We start from the raw sequence: 27,650 nt of genomic DNA, 5'->3' as shown, positions 1-27,650 counted from the left end.
TCTGAAGGGGCTAAGGGTAAAGAGTAGGGACTGACCCGGCATGTATCCAGATCCAAACCCAATAGAACATCTTTGGGGCTTCCTCAAGCGAAAGGTGGAAAAGTACAAGATATTGAATGTCCGACAGCTCTGTCATGGAGGAGTGGAAGAGCATTCCAGTGGCAATCTGTGACACTCTGGTAAAATCAATGGCCAGGCAGATTAAGGGCGTTCTGTGCAGAATCATGGTGGCCACACAAAATCTTGAACTTCAGGAACTTTGACTTAAGGGTGTACTCACTTTTGTTATCAGAGATTTAGCTACTAATGGCAATCGTTTGACTTTTTGAGGGGGAAAAATAAATTGACACTGCTATATAAGCTTCACACAGACTACCGTTCATTGTGCCAAAGCGATGTTTCCTCGGTGTTGTTCAATTAAACATTATATTGAAATATCTGCAGAAATTTGAGGGGGGTACTCACTTTTGGGACATCCTGTATCAATGACAACAGTTCTGAGTCGAACGAATAGAAGAAGAATAAAATAAAAACCCTGCAGAGAGTCATCAACATTGTTTTTGTCAAAACATTTTTGTGGAAAACCTGATTTGGCCCCACACCACCCAAACCATAGCTCCGGCGGACCCCAAGTAAATTGAGTTTGAGACCCCTGTTTTAAAATATTACCTTTGGAGTAGGTGTCTATTGAACCAGTGTTCCTCAACTGCTGGGCTAGGACCCAAAAGTAGGTCACGGACCTGTTTTTAGTGGGTTTGCCTTGGCAAAATAATGCAATTGGCAAAATAATGCAAAGAAAAAAATAGCTGAGGGTCATTTCAACTCCCTAACAGTAGATGGCGATAGTTCCCGGCAAATGTGAATTTAAACTTTCATTCAATAAATTTATGAAGTGGATTTTGTGAAGTGAGACAATTACTGTAACTTAATTCATTCAGTACCATTATTGTCATGATTACTAACTCTGATCACCTGGAGCAATCATGTGGGCGCCTTCTGATTGGCTGGCACTTCTCTGTTAAGCACGCTGCGCCCAGAGTTCAGTGTCAGAGTGTACATTTGTAACTCTGTATGTTTCTCCTGATATCCCGTTCATTTAAGAACTCTGCTGACCCGTTTCTGCCTGCCTCCGATCCGACCTGTTTCCGTCCCACGCTTCGATCTCCTGTCCAGCCCCGGTAAACACGACCTGCCTGATTTCCGCACTTCGATTGCCCACTCGATCCGAAGCTATCTCCCCGGCGCCGCTGCTGACGTCTGACGGCCATTTGTTGCTCTCCTTTTCCCATTCTCTCTCTCTTTTTGTTGCTCTCCTTTTCCCATTCTCCCTCTTTCTCTTTTTGTCACTGTCCTTTTCCCATAATATTTCCTTTTTTCCCTCTCTCTCTTTTTCCTCTCTCCCTCACAAGGCCTGAACGCTTCCTTAATAAAAGAACTAAAACGAATGCTCTAGGGTCCACTGGTCTGTTCTGGTTTTGTGATAATTATGTATACTGGTCATACGTTTTCAGAAGCATTGTCCCATATTACACAAATACATTTTTCTTTATCTATTTTGAAAAAAGTTATAAAGGGTTTGCCATTGCTCATTGGTAAGTATCAAGCCTTTGGGAATGATTTCAGTATGCTAAATCACCATGATATGGCAGGAGTGGCTTTGAACAGATCTTTGTCCACACATCGAGGAAGCCCGACTTCCAACAGTTGCTTCCTGTATCAGGGAAATGAGTGTGTGTAGGCGGCCCCGTGTGGCGAGTCAGTGTAGTGAAGCAATTTGGTGAGAATTGCATGATATGGATACATATTAATGGCAGTAAACTCTGCACCAAGAGATATTGGTCGGCTGAGGCACAGTTGTTATCATCATGTCCTTCTCTGCCGTTTCCAAAATCATTTTAGCAGTCCCGCCGACATAGCTTCCCTAGCTTCCAACATTTCTTTTGGAATATCAAAGGTGGCATGAAAATTGCCCGAAAAAGCTGGAATTCAGACTTAGCCCCAAATGTAAAAGAAACTGGCAACTGTTAGCATTATTAGCCAAGCATGTGTCCAGAAGAGAAAGCATAATAGACAAGAGAACAGTAATAAATAGAAGAGTAGCTGAAGAGCGTGCCGCCATTGTTTTTGAGTTTTTCCTTGCCCTCATGTAGGTTTTAGATCAGGGGATAGTTTAATGATAGTCTGTAAAAGCCTTTGGTTTGTGCAGCCCTTTGAGACTTATTGTGATTAGGACTATGCTAATAAACATGACTTGACTTATTCCTAAAAAAAAAAAAAAAGGCTAAGTCCCGTCGTCATCGTCCGGTCAGAGAGCGACGACCTTTTGTGCAAGTCCACAGGAAGGCAGTCGCCATGGTGACCAAAATCATGTGATCACGTCACTCGGAGCATCAGGCCCTGAAATGTTCTTGTAAAGTTTATGCCTAAGTTCAGTGTAAGGATGGTTTGTTCTATTTAGTACACAGTTAAGGCACTTATAATAATAAAAACCCACGGAAGTAATGTTAACAGAAAAAAAAACGCCAGCAAGGCACGCAGAGCAATTTGATTGGGTGAGCGGTAGGTGTGGGCGGAGCTATGCACTCCTGTCTTCCCTGTCAAGAACAGAACGGAGACAGGACCCACTTGCGTTACGTTTCTCTCAGTTTTATTGGGAAGAAAGGAAAGGATTGCACACACGATCCGGTGGTCACGGGTAGCAGGTCGCTCTGTACGCGGAAGTGGCATTTCCGAGGGATGGCGGTGTCGGGAACAAAAAAAAACGGGTCAGTAGCCGGGACAGGAGAGCAAAAAAACGTGGTCGGGATCAGCAACGAGTCAAAAGCCAGGAGAGGAGAGTAGACGTGGTCAAGATCAAAAAATAGGTCGAAGCCGGGAAACAGACGGGAGCAAAAACAGGAGTGAGTCAGGGTCGAAAAGCTTGCCTAAAGTAAACTGAGGTTCGCAGACGGACCGACCAAAGGCAACAGACAGGAGTGGGTTTAAATAGGGACAGGGACCCAATCAGAGTCCGAGGCAGTTGGCGTCAAATGAGCGGGCACAGGTGTTCCACATCAGTAATCAGGACATACCCAGAGCCGTCTGCACCGAAGGTAAATACGTCAGTATCCTGTTTGCAATATTTTGTGACATTTTTACAAAACACTCTGCTTGCACCTTGTTTTGAAACCGTTATTTCTGGAATACAAAGGTCAAAATGAGCCTCAACGATATTAAGTAATCGAGTAATACAAGTAATACAAGTTATTTGTAGATATGGGACACAGGCTCTGGAATTATTTTTATTTTATGTATGTTATGAAATCATCTAATGCGCAGGTGTCAAAGAGGCAGCCCGCGGGCCAGATCAGGCCCGCTAAGGGATTGAATCCGGCCCGCAAGACAACACTCAGAGAAGCGCAAGAGAAAAACAAGCTGCAGGTTGAAATATGTCAACTTGATGTTGCCAAAGCCAGGTGCCTCGAACAAAGACACTGCACTTGTACTTATTTCTCTCTCTCTCTCTCTCTCTCTCTCTCTCTCTCTCTCTCTCTCTCTCTCTCTCTCTCTCTCTCTCTCTCTCTCTCTCTCTCTCTCTCTCTCTCTCTCTCTCTCTCTCTTTCTTTCTTTTCCACCCATTTTCTCCCACTCTGTCTCTGTCTCTTTCACTCTCTGCGTCTCTCTTTTTCTCTTCCTTTGTTGCTCTTTGACTCTTTCTCTCTGTGTCTTTTAACTTCTTTTGCTCTATCTTGCTTTTTTCATTTTCTCTCTTTTCTCTTTCTCTCTTCCTACCCTTTGCGCTTTATTTTCTCTTTTCTCTCCTTCTGTCTTTCTATTTCTCTTTGGATTTTTTTCTTCCTCTCACTTTCTTTCCCCCCCTCTCTCACGACTTTTTATCTTTTGTTTCTCCCTCTCTCTCCCTCTCTCTCTTTTTCTTTCTTCGTCCCGCCCCCCCCTCCTTTTCCTTTCCTCTTTCTCTTATTTCTTTATCTCTCTTTCTTTCTCTGTAATCTACTAGTCCGGCCCCCGACAGAATGTTTGTTCTATCGTGTGGCCCCCGAGATAAAATGAGTTTGACACCCCTGATCTCATGTTACACAGTGAAATGAAAAGCTGAAAATTTAGATTTTGTCTGTGAGTGGGTTTGGTGGTTTTGCTGAAATTAGTTTGAATTATTTATATGGCTCTCTCTCAAAAAAACTAAAAAGAAAAGGAACTGGTTTAAACGATGCATTATCAATGTTATTCACTATATTTTCTGGTATATAAACAGGGTTGGGTAGGGTTACTTTAACTGGATTACTTTCAATTACTTTTGGATTACTCCAATACCAAATATGCTAATAAAAGACAAAATAAACTAAATATGAATAAAATGATGACTCACAACACGTGGTAAGCTTTCTCTCCTGGGTTTGAACTCTTTGATCTCCGGCAAAACTAACATAAAATCAGGGTTGGGTAGGGTTACTTTAACTGGATTACTTTCAATTACTTTTGGATTACTCCAATACCAAATATGCTAATAAAAGACAAAAGAAGCAGGCTTGGGGAGTAACGGAATACACGGAACGGCAAAAATGATGTTGGCAAGCTGTTTTTTTTCTACTTTTATCTCTCTCTCTCTCTCTCTCTCTCTCTCTCTCTCTCTCTCTCTCTCTCTCTCTCTCTCTCTCTCTCTCTCTCTCTCTCTCTCTCTCTCTCTCGTCGCTCTCCTTTTCCCATTCTCTTTTTTTTCTCTCTTATTTCCTCTGTCTCTTTTCTTCCCCTCTCACACTCTCTCTGTCATTCTCATTTTTTCTTCATTTCTATTTCTCCATATTTCTCTTGCATTCTCTCTCTTTCTCTCACCTTCCCTCTCTTTCTCTCTCTCTTTTACCCCTCTTTCTTTCAATTTTTTTTCTCTACCTTTATCTCTCTCTCTCTTTCTCTGTCTCTCTTTTTCTTTTCTTTATATGTCTTTATTTCTTTTTCCATCCCTCCCCATTTCTCTCACTGTATATTTATTTTTCTTTATTTATTTTCATTTTGTTTCTGTCGCGTTTTACGTTCGTTTTGCCGCAGATCAAAGAGATCAAAGCCAGGAGAGAAAGCTCACCACGTGTTGTGAGTCATCATTTTATTCATATTTAGTTGCTTTTGTCTTTTATTAGCATATTTGGTATTGGAGTAATCCAAAAGTCATTGAAAGTAATCCAGTTAAAGTAACTACCCAACCCTGATTTTATGTTAGTTTTGCCAGAAATCAAAGAGATCAAAGCCAGGAGAGAAAGCTTACCACGTGTTGGAAGTCATCATTTTATTCGTATTTAGTTTCTTTTGTCTTTTATTAGCATATTTGGTATTGGAGTAATCCAAAAGTAATTGAAAGTAATCCAGTTAAAGTAACCCTACCCAACCCTGTGTATAAAGGCGCAGGGAATGCTAAAGTACACTTTCAAATTTCTGGCTAATCTGAGTATTTTGGGTGCGCCGAATGCACGTGCAGAGATGGCGAAGTGCGTGCGCGTCGGGCGTGGAAGGAACTAGTTACTCTTTTGGTTTGTTTGATGGCACGCTCCACGCGAGTCACACGTTCACGCAAGTGTGAAGGAAGCAAAACACGAACTCACCGGTGCGGCTTTGTGCTGCTGGTGGTGGTGTTGGTGGCGCCCAGCGGCGGCGGCGCGCGCGCACTCCGGCCAGAGTAGGGCGAGCGTGAGGATGAGGAGCCAGCGGAAGAGGCGGCCGGCGGACGCCTGCGCGCTCGTCCGCATCTCGGCCGGCTGCTGCTCGCCTGCTCGCCTGCCTGAGTGCCTGCCGCGTCAAGATGCCCCCCTTCCGAGCTTCGTGCGCTTTATATAGCGCCACCCGAGCTTCTTTGTTCTCCGCCGGGCTCCGTACACTAGCGATGGTTCGTCGGGGAACGAAACGGCTCTGTGAACCGGCTCTTTAAAGTGAGCCGGGTCCTATCAATGAAAAGCCATTCCCCCCCCCCCCTCTCTCTCTCTGTCTCTCTCTCTCTCTCTCTCTCTCTCTCTCTCTCTCTCTCTCTCTCTCTCTCTCTCTCTCTCTCTCTCTCTCTTTCTCTTTGTTGTTGCTGTCCTTTTCCCATTCTCTCTCTCTCTCCCTCTCTCTTTGTCACTCTTCCTTTCCCATTCTCTTTTTCTCTCTTTTTTCCTCTCTCTCTTTTCTTCCCCTCTCTCTTACTCTCTCTCTCTGTCTTTCTCAATTTTCTTCATTTCTAATTCTCCATATTTCTCTTGTCCTCTTGCTTTCTCTCTGTTTTGCTCTCCTTCTCTGTCTTTCTCTCTTTTTTTTCCCCCTTTCTTTCAAATTTTCCTTTTTTTCTACCTTTCTCTCTGTCCCTCTCTCTCTCTCTCTCTCTCTCTCTCTCTCTCTCTCTCTCTGTCTCTCCCTGTCTCTCTCTTTCTCTCTCTGTCGCTCTCCTTTTACCATTCTCTCTCTCTTTTTGTTGCTCTCCTTTTCCCATTCCCCCTCTTTCTCTTTTTGTCGCTGTCCTTTTCCCATCATCTTTCTTTTTTTCCATCTCTCTCTTTTTCCTCTCTCACTCTCTCTCTCTGTCATTCTCAACTTTTTTTTATTTCTATTTCTCCATATTTCTCTTGTCCTCTTGCTTTCTCTCTCTTTCTCTGACCATCTCTCTCTTTCTCTCCCTATTTTCCCCCTCTTTCTTTCAAATTTTCTTTGTTTTTTTGTCTACCTTTATCTCTCTCTCTCTATTTCTCTGTCTCACTTTTTTATTTCTTTATTTGTATTTCATTCTCTTTCTATCCCTCCCCCTTTCTCTCACTGTCTATTTATTTTTCTTTCTCTATCTTTCCCTCTTCTTATGTTTCTCTATATCTTTTCATGTCCATACATCTCTTCTGCTCTCTCTCTGTCTCTCCCTGTCTCTCTCCTTCTCTCTCTGTTGCTCTCCTTTTACCATTCTCTCTCTCTTTTTGTTGCTCTCCTTTTCCCATTCTCCCTCTTTCTCCTTTTGTCGCTGTCCTTTTCCCATTATCTTTCTTTTTTTCCATCTCCCTCTTTTTCCTCTCTCACTCTCTCACTCTGTCATTCTCAACTTTTCTTTATTTCTATTTCTCCATATTTCTCTTGTCCTCTTGCTTTCTCTCTCTTTCTCTGTCCTTCTCTCTCTTTCTCTCCCTCTTTTCCCCCTCTTTCTTTCAAATTTTCTTTGTTTTTTGTCTACCTTTATCTCTCTCTCTCTCTCTCTCTCTTTCTCTGTCTCACTTTTTTATTTCTTTATTTGTATTTCATTCTCTTTCTATCCCTCCCCCTTTCTCTCACTGTCTATTTTTCTTTCTCTATCTTTCCCTCTTCTTATGTTTCTCCATATCTTTTTATGTCTATATATCTCTTCCGCTCTCCCCCCCCCCCCCCTTCTCTCTCTCTCTCTCTTTTTGCGAAGGAGCTCGTGACTGGTCAACATGAGCGGCTTCGTCTCTGTGTTGTGTGCTTAGTATAAACAAAAAAGTTTAAATTAACTAAAAGCTATATATTTTATATTGAAACAATAAAGGATACCACAATACCAGTACATTTTTAAATCATTTAATTCATAATTTTGTGCATAATGTTTTTTTAATTATTGATAATACACCTTTTAAAAAAATGAAAACAATCGTAATGAAACTTAAAGAGTCGGCTCTTTTCAGTGATCCAAGCTGAAAGAGCCGCTTCTTCTATCATCACAGTACACACGCGTACAAGTGTTTTGTGGTCGAAACCACGTGACCGTTAACCCTTTGCATGGAAAACATGCGACCGCACATTCACTGAACTATTCGGAGAGAAAGCTTATGATTTCCGATCGTCCCTGAAGGCAACACCACACTTGACTCAATAAGCGATTTTTGCTCTTCGAGGCCACTTATATCATTACACTTTCCGGTTGGCCGTGAAGGCAACACTGAAGCGAACGCTTTCATTAGAACACCAAAAGCAGAAATGGGAAGAAATTACGGGCGATTCGAGGTTCGGATCGCGGGCCACATGCGGCTCGCCAAGCTTTTTTATCCGGCCTGCCAAACAAAAAAGGTCAATATATATTGAAAATATATACAACAAATAATATAGGACTACTAATTACCGATGTGAATCACCTGTGCCCGCTCATTTGTCGCCAACCGCTGATGGCTCTGATTGGCTCCCTGTCCCTATTTAAACCCAGTCCTGTCACTCTCCTGTTGTCAGTCCGTCTGCAAAGCTCTGTTGATACAAGGCAAGCCTTTTTTTACCCTGACTCCCGCCTGTCGCGTTTTTGCTCCCGTTTGTCTCCGGCTACGACCTGTTTTGATCCCGACCACGTTTGCTCCCCCGTCCAGGCTTACGACCTGTTTTGACCCCGACTACGTCTACTCTCCCATCCTGGCTTATGACTCGTTTCGGACCCCGACGTTCTTGCTCTCCCCTGTCCCGGCTACCGACCTGTTTTTCCGTCCCCGACACCGCCATCGCTACGGGAGATCGTCTTTCGTATTCGGGTCACAATCCGAGTGGGAGAGCGACTTGCTTCCCGCGTCCAGCGAACACCGGATCGTAGCCTCAACCCTTCCTCTTTCTTTCAATATAATTGGTAGTAAACGTTACGCAATTGGGTCATGATTCTGTTCTGGTCGTGACATATACATGTATATATACATACGGTATATATACACACAAAAAGAAAGACAGTGTGTGAACATTTCTTTAAGATGATTTGAGTTGTATATGTACATCAAGGTGCGACGAAGCAATAAAGTCCAAAAAATGTTCAGTGGCTAATTTTGATTGTATTCTATCTATATGAGGTAGTATGGTTTATGATTATGGTTATTATTATTTAAATTGGATCTTCATCTTCATAAAATTATATTTATGTCGTCTATTCTAGGATAGATGGATGGATGGATGGGTGGGTGAAGATAGACACACGGACAGTCGGACAGACGGACACAAGGAAGGGCAGACGGACGGGCGGAACGGCGGACGGGCGGAACGGCGGAACGGCGGACGGGCGGAACAGCAGACGGGCGGAACGGCAGACGGCCGGATGGCCGGAGGTACGGACGGACGGAGGTAGAGGTATGGGCGGATGGACAGACAGACGGACAGACAGACAGACGGACGGATAAAATATTTTTGTATTGTTTATTTAGCAAAGATTGTTTTACACAAATTGTCTTTGTTTCTTTTTTACATAGTCTGTCTTTCTGTGAGTCAATAGGTGCAGCGTTGTGTTTAAAAAGGTTAGAATAGAATAGAATAGAATAGAATATGCCTTTATTGTCATTGTTACAACATGGGATATATTGTAACAACGAAACTGGACGACTCCAGTTCCACATTTTAAAGTGAGGATAATGAAACAAAGAGATAAAGGAACAAAGAACATGTTTTAACTGTCTTTGTTGTCTTTGTTGTAATAGGCTCTGCTTCCTCCGGAGGGGGGGTGATAAGGGGGTTGAGGGACGAACAGAAATGGTGGATCGAACTGAATGTTTGATCTTACAGTACACACAGTCCAGTGTATTTATCATCGCTTATAGGGAATAGCAATCATTAATAAGGGGAACGACTGGCTGAGGTTAACAGGTGTGAGAGATCTTTCATTTTTATGTGCAAAATACAAATGTTATAGATAGATAGATAGATAGATAGATAGTGTCACAGTTGCCATGGCACTCAATTGGACCCGCCCGTGTGGCGCCAGCTGCGGCTCGTTGACAGTTTGGCTTTCCATCTATCTAAGCTCAGTGCTCTCACTTTTCCCTTGTCAGTCAGTCAACGAACCTCTGCCCCGCAAGATGTGGGTTTTGACTCGGTCCTGTTTCCTGTTGGTATTTCCTGTCTGGTATTGGTTCCGTTTATTTTTCTCCAATTTAAAATCGCTTTCCAGTTTTCGTTCCCGAGTAGTCTGTCCTGTTTAATTTCATTATCCTGTTTCATTATCAATCCTGTCTGTCCCGTCCTGTTTGGTATCAACCCCATCCGTCCGATATCTACTCGGGCCATTGGTATAGATCTCGTCAGCCTCTGGCTTCCTATCATTTCACGCCAGACTGCTGCCTAACGTGTCTTGTCCTGCACGGTTGTCATGGCGCCCAGCTGGCCCGGCCCCATCACACCGGCTGACCTGCATTTTCCTGATTACTCCTATGGGTACTTAAACGCCCTTTTGGAACTGCCCTTTGCCAAATCATTGTTTACCCTTGTTGAAAACCTGTTCATACCTGTTTGATACCTGTTTATTCTTGTTGTGCTTGTTGGACTTTGTTGCACTTTGGTGTAACATTCTGAGAGATTCCTGCAAGTTCTGTTTAATCCCGTTAAATGCCTAGTCTGTAGTTTTGCCTGTATTTGAGCCTGCTTTGTTTTGTTTTTTGGTCCGTTTGTGCGTGGGACAACTTTTCTTTCTCAATTAAAGGGACAGATCGTCTACGCCAATGAGTTCCAACTTCCTGCTTCCCGACTCGTTTCGTGACATAACGTGCATGACTCCCCATTTCCCGTAAAATACAAGGCTTGTGTGAGGAACGTCACGCGTTTGGGTCCTGATCCTGTTCCGGTTCATGAAATGAAATGATCTGCATTTATATAGCGCTTTTCAAGTCAATGACTTCCCAAAGCGCTTTACAATGTGCTCCACATTTCCCAATAGCGGCCTTGCAGCCATGTAAGGCGCTAACCTGCTTATTGGGGGTATTAGGGGTTCAGTGTCTTACCCAAGGACACTTCGACATGTAACATGGACGAGCCGGGATTCGAACTGGGATCCCTTGATCCCAAGACGAGCGCTCTACCTCCTGAGCTACTGACAGATAGATAGATAGCAATAGGTAACAAAGGTATCCTTCTGAAACGAAATCAAGAGAATAATTCACACAATCATTACTCAAAAACGACTTTTCGAAAGCTCCTCTTCCAACTAAGGTTTTAGGAGTCGTGCTCACATGACAAAGAATAATGAAACTTGTCAAAGCCCACAAAAAACATGGCGCTTTTAAAGAAAAGCAGACCCGAATCGCTTCACGTGAGCCCGTGGAGTGATCACATTTCCATAAGGGGAGCTTTTATTTTTGCAGCTGGGACATAAAAGACTTGCTGGGGGGGGGAGGCTACGCGAGGAGGGGGCGATTGGGGGTATTTGTGACCACCTCAAGAAGCAAAAAAAAAAAAAGTCTGTTTTGGGAATCACATCGAGATCAATTGTGTCATTACAGCGTTAATAACAGCTCGTGGAGGTTTGGGTTTCATGAGAGGGTTTAAAATAGAGTCGCCAATAAAAACTGGTAAAAATTGCAGACCGAGGCAAGGATTAAAACCTTTGAAACGTCAGACTGGAATACAACAAGGTTTTATGAGTCCCACAATGGAGAACAGCGCATTGCAATGTTCAGTTGTGTAATGTAATTAATAGGAAGATCCTCAGAATACCCGCTGTAAAAAATGCCTCCAGAAATAATGCCCTCTGAGAAAAGTGTCTCGATTTTTTCGCCATCTGAGACTTGTTTCTACGTTAGCAATGTTCCCTGTAATTTTCCGAGGGTCTGAGCGTTTACACAAAGTCGGTGAGCAACGCTTGAAACAACAGTGAGCAACGGCAATCCCAAGTGTGGCAAGATAATTCATTATCAAACATGTCCAAAACTTGACATCAAGTGACATTTTGCTGAGTTTCCGGCAATGCAAAATGATTTTTCTCTTTTGAATGAATTGACTCATGTACGATGGCCTACAAACGTCGTTTGTTCTTACAATTCTTTCACAAGATATACATTTCTTTTTATTTCCTGATATATTTTGTCGCATAATATTAACATTTTGGGGGACTTATTTGGTCGGTTGTGAGATACAGAACTGTACTTAATCACATTATTTACTTGAAGTACTGTCGTGTCCAGCATGGTCACCTTCTTAAGGGTGGGTTGTGGGTATTGCGGGTTGCTGGTTCATTGCATTTTCTGTTCTGTTTTGCTCTGTCCTGTTTTGTTTGATTCGGAGGAAACCTGTGTTTGCACGTTTTGAGTAAAAGCCTGTTTTGTGAGTATCCCTAGTCTTAGTTCCTGTTTGCCTGTTAGCCTTTTTTTGTTTTGTTTTGTTCCTGAGTGTTGGACGACTTTTATTTCCTTAATAAAAGTTACTGATCGTTACGCGATTGAGTTCATCCTTCCTGCCCCCTGCCTCCAATCTGGTCCGGTCCCGTGACAACTTTTTTCCTACATTTCTTTCTTTTCTTTCTTTTGGCTTTTTTTCTAAATTCTTCCTTCTTTTTTCTCTTCCTTTTGTTTCTTTTTTTTCTCAGCTTTTCACTACTTTTTCATTTTGGTATTTTTTTCTTTTTTTGTTCTATTCCCCCCTTCCTTTGAGTCTAAGTCATAATTTCACATAATATTTGGTCATGTTGGGATTAAAGAAGCAAAAACAACCCGAAGAGCCGTTTAGGGCCCGAAAGAGCCGGTTCCTTTTAGTGAGCCGAGCCGAAGAAGCCGGTTCTCGACAAACTCTACTAACTTTCCTCAACTTCCTTCAACTTCGACTCGACTTCAAAATAACGCATTTAGGACCCAAACGTCAGGGGAACCCATGTATTTTTACTTTCATGCACTGTAACTTTGACTTAAGTCGCTTCTTAATTAGTAATTTTGAGCCCTCATTTTTGTGCGCTGGCTAGATTTTCTTGTGCGCTGAGAATGTGCGAGCAGTGCGCAATTGCGCACGCGCGCAGCTTAGAGGGAACACTGGTTAGCATTGAAGCAAACTTGCTAAAGTTTATTTCCTCATAAATCTGATTGGGACACAAATTAAACATTTTTCTACCTATTCAATGCCATACCAGTCTCTCAAATTGGGAAAGCGGGCGTCGCCAATTTGGGTCATTTTGACACAATTTTGAAAGCCTACAAAAAATTTTGTTGTGAAAGCTATACATTGAAGAAAATAAGGATTTGAACACCCTGCTATTTTCCCTTTTCTCCCACTTAGAAATCTTAGAGGGGTCTGAAATTTTCATCATAGGTGCATGTCCACTGTGAGAGAGATAAACTAAAAAGAAAAATCCAGGAATCACGAAGCGTGTTTTTAGTTTGCTGATGTAATATTGGAAAAGTTGCACAGCTTACACGTCATTTTTTTACAGCAACTATTACATGAGATTTAAGTTTTTAAAACATATATTTTGTTACATAATAGTAAAATTCTGTGTATTTATTTTAGTTGGTTGGACAATACAGAACTAACTGTATTTAATCACTTTTTAGTGTAAGTACAATGTTGGCAAAAAGATTGACTTGATATTGTCACGGTAACCGGACCAGATCGGAGGCAGGAAGGATGAACTCATTGGCGTTAACGATCAGTACTTTTATTCAGCAAAATAAAAGTTGTCCAACACTCAGGGACAAAACAAAACAAAAACAGGCTTACAGGCAAACAGGAAGTAAGACTAGGAATACTAACAAAACAGGCTTTAACTCAGAACGTGCAAACACAGGTTTCCTCAAGGACAAACAGAACAGATTAATGCAGAACAGAAAACGCAATGAACCAGCAACCCGCAATACCCACAACCAACCCTTTAGAAGCCCACACGCAAATAAGACGATCTGCTCCAGCCGGTGCCCAGGGGGCGGGGCCAGCCGGTCGCCACGGCGACCATGCTGGACATGACAGAAATGTAACACGAGCAGACAAAAACATTATTTTCCTTATTTATTTTACCCCTTTATTCTTTTATTTGTTTCTTCTTTTATTTCCCTTTTCCAGCGTTTTACTTCTTTTTTTTTCTTTTTTCTTTCCTTTTATAGTTTCCTTTTTTCTTTTATCCGTTAATTCCTTTTCTCTTTTTTTCCTAGCCTTTACCTCTTTTTTTCCTTGCGTTTTCCTCTTTTCCTCTTTCTTCCTGTTTTTTTTTCATTTTTTTGTTTCTTCTTTTCTTTTGTTTTTCCTTTTGTTCCTTTTTTCTTCATTTTTGGCAGTTTTTTTTTGGGGGGGGGCGGCTTTTTCCCCTTTTTCAGTCATTTTTAGCATAATGCTACAAAATAACAAAAGCAATTTGAAGAGCCATTTGGGTGCTGAAAGAGCCTGTTCTCTTTAGTCACTTCTCTGTTTTTGCATCCATGCACTGCAATTCTGGTAGTATTTGCAATTTCGGTCACTGTGGCCATCATGTTCCAGCAGCTGTGTGCAAAACGTCATCCCTCTCTGCCCCAACGATGACAAGGGGACTTTTTAGAGAGACCAAAATCTTTGTTGAAGTGTCTGTCCACACTCATATAACGTATTCACTTTTCTCATCACTCTACGCCTACTTGGGGGGGGGGGTCGCCTTCACACTCTCGATCGCTGGATACAGGAAGCAAAACTAAGAAGTGGGGGCTTCTTTCAATGTGTTAACAAAGATCTGATCATACTGAAATCTTTCCCATAGGCTTGTTGCTTACTGATCAGCCTCGCCAAAACAATTATAATATATATTTTTAAATGATACACAAAAAACTCATATCCTTATGTTTTGGCCCCCAGGGACAAAGCTTCTGAAAACACACTTATACGTTATAGCACTGAATGTGTTAAACACTCTGTCTCCTTGGTTCTGTGTTATGATTACCGATTAGGAGCACCTGCGACTGCTTAATTGGCGCCAACAGCCCGGACAGATGATTGGCTGATGCTCTCTTTTTAAACCCCCGGCTTCCAGATCGTTATGCGAACTGTTGCTACCAGCTCAGTAAGCTTTGCTTCTGCACCACCGCAAATGGGTTCTGGAACCAGGGATGGGGAATACCGTAAATTCTGGACTATAAGCCGCTACTTTTTTCCCAAATGTTCAGCCCTGCGGCTTATTCAGTGAAGCGGCCAATTTATGTAATTTTTCTAACTGCCACTAGCGGCACTCGAGTACAAAAGGTAAGATTTAGACCGGTGGAATAGGTTCGCCGAGGTAGACGGCATCCTCTTAGTTTGCGTACGAATTGTCAGTCTGACAAAGGTTCTTTCCGATAATGAGGAAGTCGCCCTTGATGGCGGCAGTTATAAGGAGAGACTCATTGTGATATGTTTTCTACGAGCGAATCAAAAAGAAGGGGCGGAGCAAACGAGGGCTGACGGGAAGTGGGGTGAAGCTGAGTGAAATCTGTTTGTTGTTGCAGCGGACAATAGTGGATACCGGTATATATTTTTCCCACCCTTAACTTTGGAAACATACATTTTTTTTCATTGGATTACTTCCAACGGGACCCGGACTCTGCAGGTCTGCATTAAATTCTAATCACAGGTATCATTTTCCGATTGTGTTGCCGAATATGGTGTTTAGATTGTATACTATGATCACTATTTGGCCCTGTGGTGTGTAAGGGAAATCAAAACCGGCCTTTTGGCTAAGATCAAGTGTAGTAGCCGACCGTGAGATTCTAAAAGCGTCGGCATGTGTTGGGGCCGGCTATGGTAGTTGAACTGAGTACTATATGCCGGCTATGGTAGTTGAACTGAGTACTATATGCCCATTCGCAATGATCGCAGCAAGGCTTTAGGGCTAGGACCTTAGCTTGGCCTTTTGGCTGAAAGTAAGTGTCCCGGCTCCTAGGCTTTGTAGCGTATTATGAACTGACCGATAACGGATAATGGATAATGAATAACGAAGATAGAACAATAACCCTTAAAAATCCCCCCATTTGGCCCTGTGGCTAGGACCTTGACTCAGCCTCTTGGCTGGGAGCAAGTGTCTCGGCCTCTTGGCTCTGTAGTGTATTATGATTTGACCGATAACGGATAATGGATGATAGATAAAGAATATAGAACAATAAACCTCTACAAAACCCCCCCATTTATAGATAGAACGGCAGCACCTAGTCCAATTCGAGATAAGCTTTTGACTTTGCTACATGTTTTGATGTGGGCGCATGCGGCTTATATACAGGTGGGGCGGCAGTAGCTCAGGAGGTAGAGCGCTCGTCTTGGGATCAAGGGATCCCAGTTCGATTCCCGGCTCGTCCGTGTTACATGTCGAAGTTTCCTTGGGTAAGACACTGAACCCCTAATACCCCCAATAAGCAGGTTAGCGCCTTACATAGCTGCAAGGCCGCTATTGGGAAATGTGGAGCACATTGTAAAGCGTTTTGACTTGAAAAGCGCTATATAAATGCAGATCATTTCATTTCAGGTGCGGCTTGTGCAAGGACAAAACCAATGATGCCCGTAAAAAGTGCGTGCGGCTTATAATCAGGTGCGCTCTATGGTCCGGATTTTACGGTACAATTGAAAATATTTTTGGCAGATTTTGCGCCTTGAGTGTGCCTTAGCTAAAAGGGATCGGGAACACCGACCTAGGAGATTTTAATAAAAACAGATGGGGTCAGAGGAGGACCTGGAGAACAGGCTGGATATTGTACATCTTTAAAATTGTGTACAGTCCTCTCCTGTTCTCTCTGCAGGCTCAACACACATCAATGTCTGATTATCTCATTTCAAATGTGACCTATCACTCCGATGAGTCCTCCAGTCGTGACTTTTGGCACTCGACATAGACAACCGCTGCAACAATCTCTGCGATTTTGCTCGCCAAGTTGTTTTCACGCAGCAACATGAAATTTGGCAGGCATGCGTGTCATGTGTACAAAAACATTTCAAGAAGCCACGCTGCAGAAAAAACAGGAGAGGGATTTGTATTTGCAGTTCAAGTGGCCTTTTTTTGTGCCACTCGAGAGTTTTTGTCCAATTACGACTAAAGTGTACTGAAAATCTATTTCTCCTTCTCCAACGTTATGAAATTCCATCACACAAGAAGACTCCAAATCATTTTTAAAACACACACAGACATCCACACGGTTTTGTTTTTCTATTTTAGCCGACACATTCCATTGACTTAACACATTCCCTAGCACCTTACCCTAACCCGAACCATGAAAACTGATTATCTACACCACAGGTGTCAAAGGGGCGGCCCGCGGGCCAGATCAGGCCCGCTGAGGGAGTGAATCCGGCCCGCGAGACAACACTCAGAGAAGCGCAAGAGAAAAACAAGCTGCAGGTTGAAATAGGTCAACTAGATTTTGCCAAAGAAAGGTGCCTCAAACAAAGACACTGGACTTGTATTTCTTTCTCTCTCTCTCTCTCTCTCTCTCTCTCTCTCTCTCTCTCTCTCTCTCTCTCGCTCTCCCTCCTTTCCACCCCTTTTCTCCCACTCTGTCTCTTTCTCTTTCACTCTCTGTGTCTCTTCCTCTGTTGCTCTTTGTCTCTTTCCCTTTCTGTGTCTTTTTAACTTCCTTTTTTCCTTTTCTCTCTTTCCTCTTTCTCTCTTCCTACCCTTTGCACTTTCTTTTCTCTTTGCTCTCCTTTTTGTCTTTCTATTTCTCTTTGGATTTCTTTCTTCCGCTCCCTTTCTTTCCCCCTCTCTCACGACTTTTTATCTCTTTTGTTTCTCACGCTCTCTCTCTCTCTCTCTCTCTAACTCTCTCTAACTCTCTCTCTCTGTCTCTCTCTCTCTCTCTCTCTCTCTCTAACTCTCTCTCTCTGTCTCTCTCTCTCTCTCTCCCTCCTTTCCACCCCTTTTCTCCCACTCTGTCTCTTTCTCTTTCACTCTCTGTGTCTCTTCCTTTGTTGCTCTTTGTCTCTTTCTCTTTCTGTGTCTTTTTAACATCTTTTGCTTTAACTTCCTTTTTTCCTTTTCTCTCTTTCCTCTTTCTCTCTTCCTACCCTTTGCACTTTCTTTTCTCTTTGCTCTCCTTTTGTCTTTCTATTTCTCTTTGGATTTCTTTCTTCCGCTCCCTTTTATTTCCCCCTTTCTCACGACTTTTTATGTCTTTTGTTTCTCACGCTCTCTCCCTCTCCCTCTCTCTCTCACTCTCTCTCTCTCTCTCTCTCTGTCTCTCTCTCTCTCTCTCCCTCCTTTCCACCCCTTTTCTCCCACTCTGTCTCTTTCTCTTTCACTCTCTGTGTCTCTTCCTTTCTTGCTCTTTGTCTCTTTCTCTTTCTGTGTCTTTTTAACTTCCTTTTTTCCTTTTCTCTCTTTCCTCTCTCTCTCTTCCTACCCTTTGCACTTTCTTTTCTCTTTGCTCTCCTTTTGTCTTTCTATTTCTCTTTGGATTTCTTTCTTCCGCTCCCTTTCTTTCCCCCTCTCTCACGACTTCTCTTTTTTATCTCTTTTGTTTCTCACGCTCTCTCCCTTTTTTTCTTTCTTTGTCCCGCCCTCTCTCCTTTTCCCACCCTCTTTCTCTTATTGTTTTATCTCTCTTTTTCTTTCTCTTTAATCTACTAGTCCGGCCCCCGACAGAATGTTTGTTCTATCGTGTGGCCCCCGAGTTAAAATGAGTTTGACACCCCTGATCCACACCTAACCTTTAACCTAACCCAAACCTTGACATTTTGACATTTTATTCTTTTTATTTTTTCCACTGATCATCGAAAACAAAGTTACAATAAGTTGAAAATCTCCAAAATTTATAAACAAAACAGGATCCTTTATCCTCTCTCCATTTTCATATTATTGCTTAGTGCTCTGGGAGATGTGTAAAGGCTGAGAAATCCCCTTATATCCCATTCCTTCTTTGAACTTCTCCACAACTTTATCCAAGACCTGCTTTGGTGTGTCCTTTGGTCTTCATAATTCCGACTGTTCTCCACTGTCTCCTTTCACAGACCTCTGAACTCATCACAGAGCCGTGTGTGTTTAAACCGAGACATTTGCACTTTGTTTGTCATTGTAAGCCATTTAGGTTGACATTGTATCATTCAGAAGTCATCGGGGTGTCAAGTCCTGCAGGGTTGTCATGGCGCCCAGCTGGCCCCACCCCTCGACACCTGCTGAGACGCATTGGACTGATTGCTTTTGGAGTACTAAAACGCTCCTTTTGGGACTGCCCTACCTTGTTGAAGACCAGTTCATGCCTGTTTGATCAGAGTAGTGCCTAGTTTGTAATTTTGATTGCCTTTGAACCTGTTTTGTTTTGTTTTTGGTCCGTTTGTGTGTTGGACAACGTTTCTTTCCTAATTAAAGTGACAGATCTTCTACGCATATGAGTTCCGACTTCCTGCAAAAATCTATGGGTCCCAACAGAGATCTTCCCGCTGAAAGAACAGGGGGCCAATATTTTTGCAACACCAATTTTTCTTTTTTTTTTCATTGTAAATATAATATAAAATGTTGGATTAATTTGTGGGCAGCATGGCAGCTGAGTGGTTAGCGCCTTCGCAACGCATTTTTGAGGTCATTGATTCAAATCTGGCTACCAGACTTACTGTGCGGAGTGTGCATGTCCTCACTGTGCGTGCGTTGTCACGGTTACCATAGTGCTCAGTTGGTCCCCGCCGTGTGGCGCCAGGTTCTGTCACGGTTGCCACGGCGCCCAAATTGCCCCCGCCCTCTGACACCAGCTGAAACGCATTGACAGATTGCTGACGGACTACTTAAACGCGGTCTCGTGAGCTGCCTGGTTGTGAATTTGCCTCTGTTTGATTCTGTTTCATTTTTGGCCTGATTTGTTTGATTTTGACAACTGTTTTTTTCGGATTTCAATCCACTTCTGCAACCAACGATCCCCGGATGGAGTGCGCGCACATTCCTCCTCTCCCTAATCAACTGTGAGTAAGTTACGCGATTGGGTTCTCCATGTCCTGGTTCGTGACATGTGTGGGTTTCGTCCAGGCACTCCAGTTTCCTCCCAGGTTCCAAAAACATGCATGTCAGGTTATTGGCAAATCCAAATTGTCCCAGGTGTACCCCGTGACTGGCTGGCAACCAGTTCAGGATGTCCCCTGCCCACTGCCAGAAGACAGCCGGGATGGGCTCCAGCACCCCCGTGACCCAACTGAGGATAAGCAGTGCAGATAATGGATGGATGGATTAATTTGGTTCCAATTCACAATCCAATTCCACATGTTGATTCTTAGAAAATATATCAGTTTTTGAAATATGACAAAAAATTCTTGGGAGGGGCAATACTTTCGCTAGGCACCAGTGTTCCCTCTAAGCCGCGCGCGTGCGCAATTGTGCACTGCTCGCACATTCTCAGCGCACAAGAAAATCAAGCCAGCGCACAAAAATCAGGGCTCAAAATTACTAATTAAGAAGCGACTTAAGTCAAAGTTACAGTGCATGAAGGTAAAAATACACGGGTTCTCCTGACGTTGTGTCCTAAATGCGGTATTTTGAAGTCGAGTCAAAGTAAAACGAAGTTGAGTAAAGTCAGTAGATTTTGTCGAGGACCGGCTTCTTCAGCTCGGCTCACTAAAAGGAACCGGCTCTTTCGGGTCCAAAACGGCTCTTCGGGTTGTTTTCGCTTCTTTCATCCCAAAATTATGCACAAAATGACTTAAAGGAAGGGGGGAATAGAACAAAAAAGAAAAAAATACCAAAATGAAAAAGTAGTGAAAAGCTGAGGAAAAAAAAGAAACAAAAGGAAGAGAAGAAAAGAAGGAAGAATTTAGAAAAAAAAAACAGAAAAAAATAAAAGAAAGAAATGTAGGAAAAAAGTAAATAGAGAACAAAAAGAAAAAAGTAACAGCTCGGAAAAAAATAAACACACTGGGATTTTTTTTAAAAGAATTAAAAAAAAGTAGAAAAAAAAACACGGAAAAAAGAAGAAAAATAATTTCCAATGATATCAAGTGAATCTTGTTGCCAACATTGTACTTCCACTAAAAAAATGTGATTAAATACAGTTCTGTATCTTACAACTGACTAAATAAGCCCCCAAAAATGTTAACATTATGCGACAAAATATATCAAGAAATAAAAAGAAATGAATATCTTGTGAAAGAATTGTAAAAACAAACGACGTCTGTAGGCCGTACAACCTTTGCAATCGTACATGAGTCAATTCATTCAAAAGAGAAAAATCATTTTGCATTGCCGGAAACTCAGCAAAATATAACTTGATGTCAAGTTTTGGATTAAGAAGCAATTTAAGTCAAAGCTACAGTGCATGAAGGTAAAAATACACGGGTTCCTCTGACGTTGTGTCCTAAATGCGGTATTTTGAAGTCGAGTCAAAGTAGAACGAAGTTGAGTAAAGTTAGTAGATTTTGTCAAGAACCGGCTTCTTCAGCTCGGCTCACTAAAAGGAACCGGCTCTTCCGGGTCCTAAACGGCTCTTCAGGTTGTTTTTGCTTCTTTAATCCCAACATGACCAAATATTATGTAAAACTATGCACAAAATGACTTAAAAGAAGGGGGAATAGAACAAAAAAGAAAAAAATACCATGAAGAAAAAAGACAGAAAAAAAGAAAAGAAAGAAATGTAAATAGAGAACAAAACGAAAAAAGTAACAGCTCGGGAAAAAATAAACACAATGAGATTTTTTGGGAGTATCAGTACTACAGTCGAGTGATCGCGTTTCATATTTGCTTTTAAGTACATCAAGTACTTCCTTTGGAGAAACTATTGGGGAAAAAAGAGTGATATATCTATTCCAGGTCAGAGGACAAGTCTAAGCAAATAGAAGATGTAGAGGCACTTGTTCACGATCCACAGTCGCTCATTAAAGTCCTTCGTAACGACGCCTGCCCGCGGCTAGCGTCGTGTTAACGTTCTCAACGGTACATTTTATGTTCCAGGCTAAAAGTCTGAAGTGATTCACTGCGTTGCTCCATCTCACGACGTAAACACTCACACGCACGGAACACATGGCTTCCACTGCTTTCAAAAAAGAAGAAAAATGATGAGGACGTGGAACTGTTCCAGCGCACGGCAGAGGATCTCAATTAGCTCGGCGTCAATGCGGACTTGGTGCCGGCGGGACAAAGCAGGGGGGGGCGAGGATACGCGACGAAGATTTTATTTCAAGGTAAATACAATAAAGCGCCGGTGCAGGCACAGTTCTAAGGTCTTGGGAACCTCCTGTGTGGGTTCAAATCCAGCTATCGGGCTTCCTGTGCAGAGTTTGTATGTTCTCCCCGTGCTTGCGTGGGTTTCCTCCGGGCACTCCGGTTTCCTCCCACATTCCAAAGACATGCATTTCAGGTGAATTGGCCGGTCCAAATTGTCCCTAGGTGTGAATGAGTGAGCGAGTTGTCTGTCCCTGTGTGCCCTGCAATTGGCTGGCAACCAGTTCAGGGTGTCCCCCTGCCCACTGCCCGATGATTGCTGGAATGGGAGCTAATGAGAGATAAGATGAGACAGTAAAGCTTGGCGAAACATGGCTGCAGCACATTTTCGATTAATTGGTCGACTAGTTTGGCAAATAATTGACGAATAAGATGGAATAAACTCCCAGTTGGATGCGATGAGTAAACCTTGACGTCCTGCAAAGACAAATAGATGGATTTAATATTTGATTTACCAATGCTTGTCATGTCCTGCACGGTTGTCATCGCGCCCAGCTGTTCACGTCCCTTGACACCGGCTGACCTGCATTTCCTGATTACTCCTATGGGTACTTAAATGTGCTTTTTGGAACTGCCCTTTGCCAGATCATTGTTTACCCTTGTTGAAAACTTGTTGCTACCTGTTTATTCTTGTTTTGCTTGTTGCACTTTGTTGTGCATTACTCCCCATTTCCCGTAAAATAAAAGCTTGTGTGAGAACGTCACGCATTTGGGTCCTGATCCTGTTCCGGTTCTTAACATCATCATCATCATCATTGCTACCGCCACATATTTTCAGCATAGAGTATCTATTATAATAACTATAATTTTTATTGTTTCTTGTTGAGTATTGAGATCAAAGTGTAGACACAAAGTATAGTAGGCCCTAAAGTGACCCCATGAAAAAAATAATCAATACGAAATGAAATGAAAATGAAATGAATGCGGGAACAAGCAAACAGGGACGGGATAAAGAGATTAACAAAAATCTCCCGTAGCACTTCACTGCTACCTTGGAGGGAGACGAGCAAAGTCTTGTGTGCTTGCTGTGTTAAAAATGTCGGCAGCGGACAGCATGAGGGCAAATAAATTAAACTGTCACTCAAAAGCATCACTACCCAATCAGACAGCCAAATTGTGGCGAAAGGCTTAGATTTTGTGTTAGGTTAACCCCAACACTTGTAATAAAAACCTGCACTCAAAGAAGACACAGAGACGTGAATATGACTTACTTGCAAGGAGAATGACCATAGACTGCCTGTTACAGTCGACTAGACACTCTGAAAAAGTTTATTTCGTCCTTGCCTTTTTATTGTATTAGGAACGCCCTTGTTTACATGTTTCTTCTGCTAAAGGAAGGGGGAGTGACAAAAAAACAGTTTGAGATCTGTTTTCACAACAACATCTTATCGTATCAACACCTGTTTAAACTTACAACAACATGTTATCGTATCAACAATATTACTACTATTTAACTAGGAGAGAATGGCACACTAAGCAAGAATATACACAGTATGCTAACAGTAGAATAACTTATTTACAGTTTAAATCCATAATTTTTCATGGATGAGGTGACATGTTACCATCAATAGTGAACATTATTGAGAGGATTTCTTCTTCCGAGGGGTCCGTGACAGAAAATAATTGAGGAGCACTGGCCTAAATGAATGTATTTTTTTTCAATTGGTTAATATTTAACACTGACACTGAATTCAAACAATCTTCAACAAAGTCCACCAACTCCACTTTATCCATATTTCTCAATAACGTGTTCAAAGCTCAACTTCACAGAAAGATAACATGTGCCCTTTTTTATTTCATCTAATCATTATAAAGGACTTGGCACCATGCCTCCTGGCCAACTTCTGACCCACTTGGCTCGACGGTACTAATAAAACACTATGGAGATAACAGGACGCCGTTGCTTTCATTGCTGTAAGAATCGGCACCTTTTTTGCATTTACTCCGGTACTAAAAGTCATAAAAATGTACGTACTTTACACTATATAAGGACAAGAAAGTTTTAAGAGTTTTCATTGATGTTTCTCATTGTGAGTGGGTGTAACTATTACCGTGGTTTGGCTTATATTTTTCGCCAATGTTTCCATTATGGGTCACTAAGGCGGATGACTTATCTTGAATCAGAGGCCCGCATAACAATTCACAGTACCTGAAACGACCCGCATCGGCGAAAGGGAGACCACGATAACGTCAGTCACGATAACGTACTGATGATTCTATGCAAAAGGCAAAAAAAAGGGCTGCCTCGGCTTATTTTTTTGAATGTTTTTGAATGCTTTTTAAGCTGACTTGAATGGACAGTGTGTAGGATTTGACCACTAGATGTCGCTGTACTGAGCAGTGCTACCGGAAAAGGTGTGCCAAAATGCACAAGGAAGATCACAAACTATAAATCAGTGTTCATTTTACCTGTGAAAAGTGATGAGTCCCGCATGCTCAATAATCTATGGGTCCCCAAAATTTTGTGTTATCGAGGTTGGAATTGTAAATCGGTGACAAATATATAATGAAAATCTATATATTCATTCAGTTTTAATCATCAAATTATTAATTCATTTTCTGCATCAAATTATTGTTGGTAATATACCGATTAAAGGGATAACCACAAACCTGTCTTTTTTTCATTTTCTCCTTTTATACTTCCTTTTTTCTTAACTTCTTTATACGACATAATAATTCGTAATATAATGCATGAAAGCAAGTGAGCCGTTTGAGAGCCGGCTCTCTTGAACGAGTTGAGCCGAAAAAGCCGGTTCTCTAAAAAGAGACGGACTTTTCACCACACAACTCGTGATCGGCGTGCGGACGAAAACTCGAACCGCGAGACCAAAACAACAATGGCGGATCTGCCTGACGAAAAGATTGGAGTGCGGTAAATCTTTGTTTAAAAAAATGTAATCGGGTAATAATGACAATTTTGTGTCAAAAAGGTTGATCTGAGACTATGCGTCCCCAGCAAAAATGATGCGTCTAGGAGGCAGGGACGCGGGCAAACGAGAACACTGTATAAATACTCAAAATTATCAAATAAATGTGAGTTGACTTCATTTTTTATTTTTACCTATGTTTATTGTTGATGTAGAGATATTCTCTGACTGGCTACAGAAACTTCTCCCACCTTTTCATTCAAGCTAACGATTCAAGTGCCACACCCTACCCACACAAGACAATTCTTTTGTTCTAACTCTTGTCATGAACCGGAACAGGAGGAGAACCCAAATGCGTGACGTTTCTCAAACAAGCTTTTATTTTACGGGAAATAGGGCAGTCATGCACGTTAACCCTAATGCCAGTGATTCGGCGATCGTTGGGCGAATGACGTAAGGCAGCAGTCTGGCGTGGAATGACAGGAAGCCAGCGGCTGACGAGATCGATGCCAATTGCACCAGCAGATATCCGACAGATGGGGTCGATACAGGTCAGGACGGGACAGACAGGATTGATATCAAAACTGGATATCGAAATTAAACAGGACAAACTAGTGTCATGATTGCACTGGCTTCCTCTTGGTGGCTGTCAGATCGTTGCAAACTGTTGCCTTCTGCTCAGTTAGCCTTCTAGTCCGACCCTGTTTTTGCTAAAGCCTTTTCCTGCCTGTTCTTTGTTACTGACCTGTTTCTGGACCTGATTACGCCTGTTCTGCCTGCCTACTGTTACCAGCCTTGATTACGAACTCGATGTCGCCTTTTATCTCCAGTCCCGGCCAACGACTTACTATTCCCGCCTGTCTCCGTCCGACACGGAAGTGTCACTCCCGCCTCGCTCGCTCCTGTTGTCCGTCAGTCCTCTGATCAAGCAAGCAAGCCTTACTCTCCCTCTCTTCTCAAATAAAAACTGAGAAAACGAGCGCTATTGAGTCCTGTGTCCGTTTCTGGTCTGTGACAGCTAGATGGGAACAAAACTGAAGATTGGTATTAAACAGGACAAAATAGACGGGAACGAAACTGGAGATCGATATTAAACAGGACAAAATAGACGGGAATAATACTGGGCAGGAAACACAGGCCCATCCCAGCAATCATCGGGCAGTGGACACCCTGAACTGGTTGCCAACCAATCGCAGGGCACACAGGGACATACAACTCGCTCGGTCATTCACACCTAGGGACAATTTGGACTGGCCAATCCACCTGAAATGCATGTCTTTGGAATGTGGGAGGAAACCGGAGTGCCCGGAGGAAACCCACGCAAGCACGTGGAGAACATACAAACTCCGCACAGGAAGTCCGGTAGCTGGATTTGAACCCACACAGGAGGTTCCCAAGACCTTAGAACTGTGTCGCACACGCGCTAACCACTGCACCGCCGTGCTGCCCTATTCTATTATATTCTATTCTATATAAATGCAGACCATTTACATTTAACCCTGCACTTCCATACAGTGGGGCTATGCGCCAACCACCCATCCATCGTGCCGAGTCTTCATTAAAAAACAACCTCTGGCGTCTGAATGTTTTTGTTTTGCACACAAGCATGCCTGACAAATCGAAATTAAAAGAAGAGGGGGAAAAAACTGGACTTTGTTAGGATGTTATGATAGCGTTTAGTCACCAAAACACATAACACTGCAGTCGACTGTTTTCCTGGTGTTTGTGGGTGGTCCTGTCCCAGAAACTGGATCAAAACAAAACATTGCTCCAATCCAGTGTCCGTTATCTGCTGATGTTGCATAGTGCGCTCCACAACAACACGGGCGTAATCAAGCTTCCTATCTCCGAGAAGCTTCGGAGAAGTTTTTTTTTTTTAAAGTCGATGTCAGCAGCACTTTTTGCAAACATGGAGCATGTGTGCTTAATAAGAAGCAGACGGTAGAATGTGCACGTGTGTTCAGGCATCAAATGGCCTCCTTAGCTCCTGCCGCGACCCCGTCGGACCATTCGCCGCCACACCAAAAGTTAATGATGTGACGGTGTTAAGTTCGAAACATCAAAGGCAAGTCGGGTTGCTCCCTGACGGTCATCGACGTTGATTTGTTAGGTTTTTTTTGGCAGACTGCCGAGAAAATTACAAATGTCGGCCATGCAACAAGTGGCCTCTCTGAGTCAATGGTTTTCAATGTTCACCTCAACTGATTGCTCCCCTTATTAATGAATTGCGATGCCCCTCCATCATTTTCCTCGTGCTGAAGTTTTGAGTTTTTCCTTGCCCTCATGTAGGTTTTAGATCAGGGGATGTGTAATTATAGTCTGTACAGTGGAACCTCGGTTCTCAACCATAATCCGTTCCAGAACCCTCTTTGAAAACCGATTTGTTCAATCACCGAAATCATTTTTCCCATTAAAAATAATGTAAATCGTTTTAATCCGTTCCAACACCCTGAATGTTTACCTTGAATGTTTAACGTAAACATAAAGCTAACCCAGGCTAATCATACGTCCGCGTTATCGTAATCTTCCGTACGAAAGATTACGCTAACATGAACGTGTAAAAATTAAAAAATCAGGTCGTTTACAAGTCATTTAGCACCCGGGTCTTCACAACGAGTGGTGAGCGGTTCATTGGAAAGGGGGCTCCGTTCCAACACCCTGAATGTTTAACTTGAATGTTTAACGTAAACAAAACTAACTCGGGCTAATCGTACGTTCGCGTTATCGTAATCTTCTGTACGAAAGATTACGCTAACACAAACATGTAAAAATAAAAAAAAGGATAAAGAAAAGAATTATGAATAGTATTTCTTACCTTTGTGGTGGTCAGCAGAAGGCGCAGGTGGACGGTGGGGTATTCCCTAGCAAGATCAGCACACCCTTCATATTTTGCTATTATTTCTTTCTTAAATGCAATAGTTGTACGCACTACTTTTCTTTTTTCAACTGTAGCAACTTTGCTGCTTGCACTGATTTTCTTCAGAGGCATAATTAGGGGC

General features: G+C 42.5%; 1 protein-coding gene across 1 annotated transcript in view; it reads right to left on the bottom strand.

Moving 5' to 3' along the window:
* mmp11a (matrix metallopeptidase 11a) overlaps positions 1 to 5,877 on the bottom strand; it is a 31,421-nt gene extending 25,544 nt beyond the window's left edge. The window contains exon 1 of the mRNA XM_088336693.1: positions 5,592 to 5,877. Coding sequence (XP_088192819.1) covers positions 5,592 to 5,735 — 144 coding nt within the window. The 5' untranslated portion in view covers positions 5,736 to 5,877. The remainder of the gene's footprint in view (positions 1 to 5,591) is intronic.
* Between the last annotated feature and the right edge of the window lie 21,773 nt (positions 5,878 to 27,650).

The sequence above is a fragment of the Urocampus carinirostris genome, chromosome 5 (genome assembly GCF_059441175.1).
Source record: "Urocampus carinirostris isolate Australia breed hairy pipefish chromosome 5, RoL_Ucar_1.0, whole genome shotgun sequence".
NCBI classification, from domain to species: domain Eukaryota; kingdom Metazoa; phylum Chordata; class Actinopteri; order Syngnathiformes; family Syngnathidae; genus Urocampus; species Urocampus carinirostris.
This window is presented reverse-complemented; position numbering and strand designations above follow the sequence as displayed.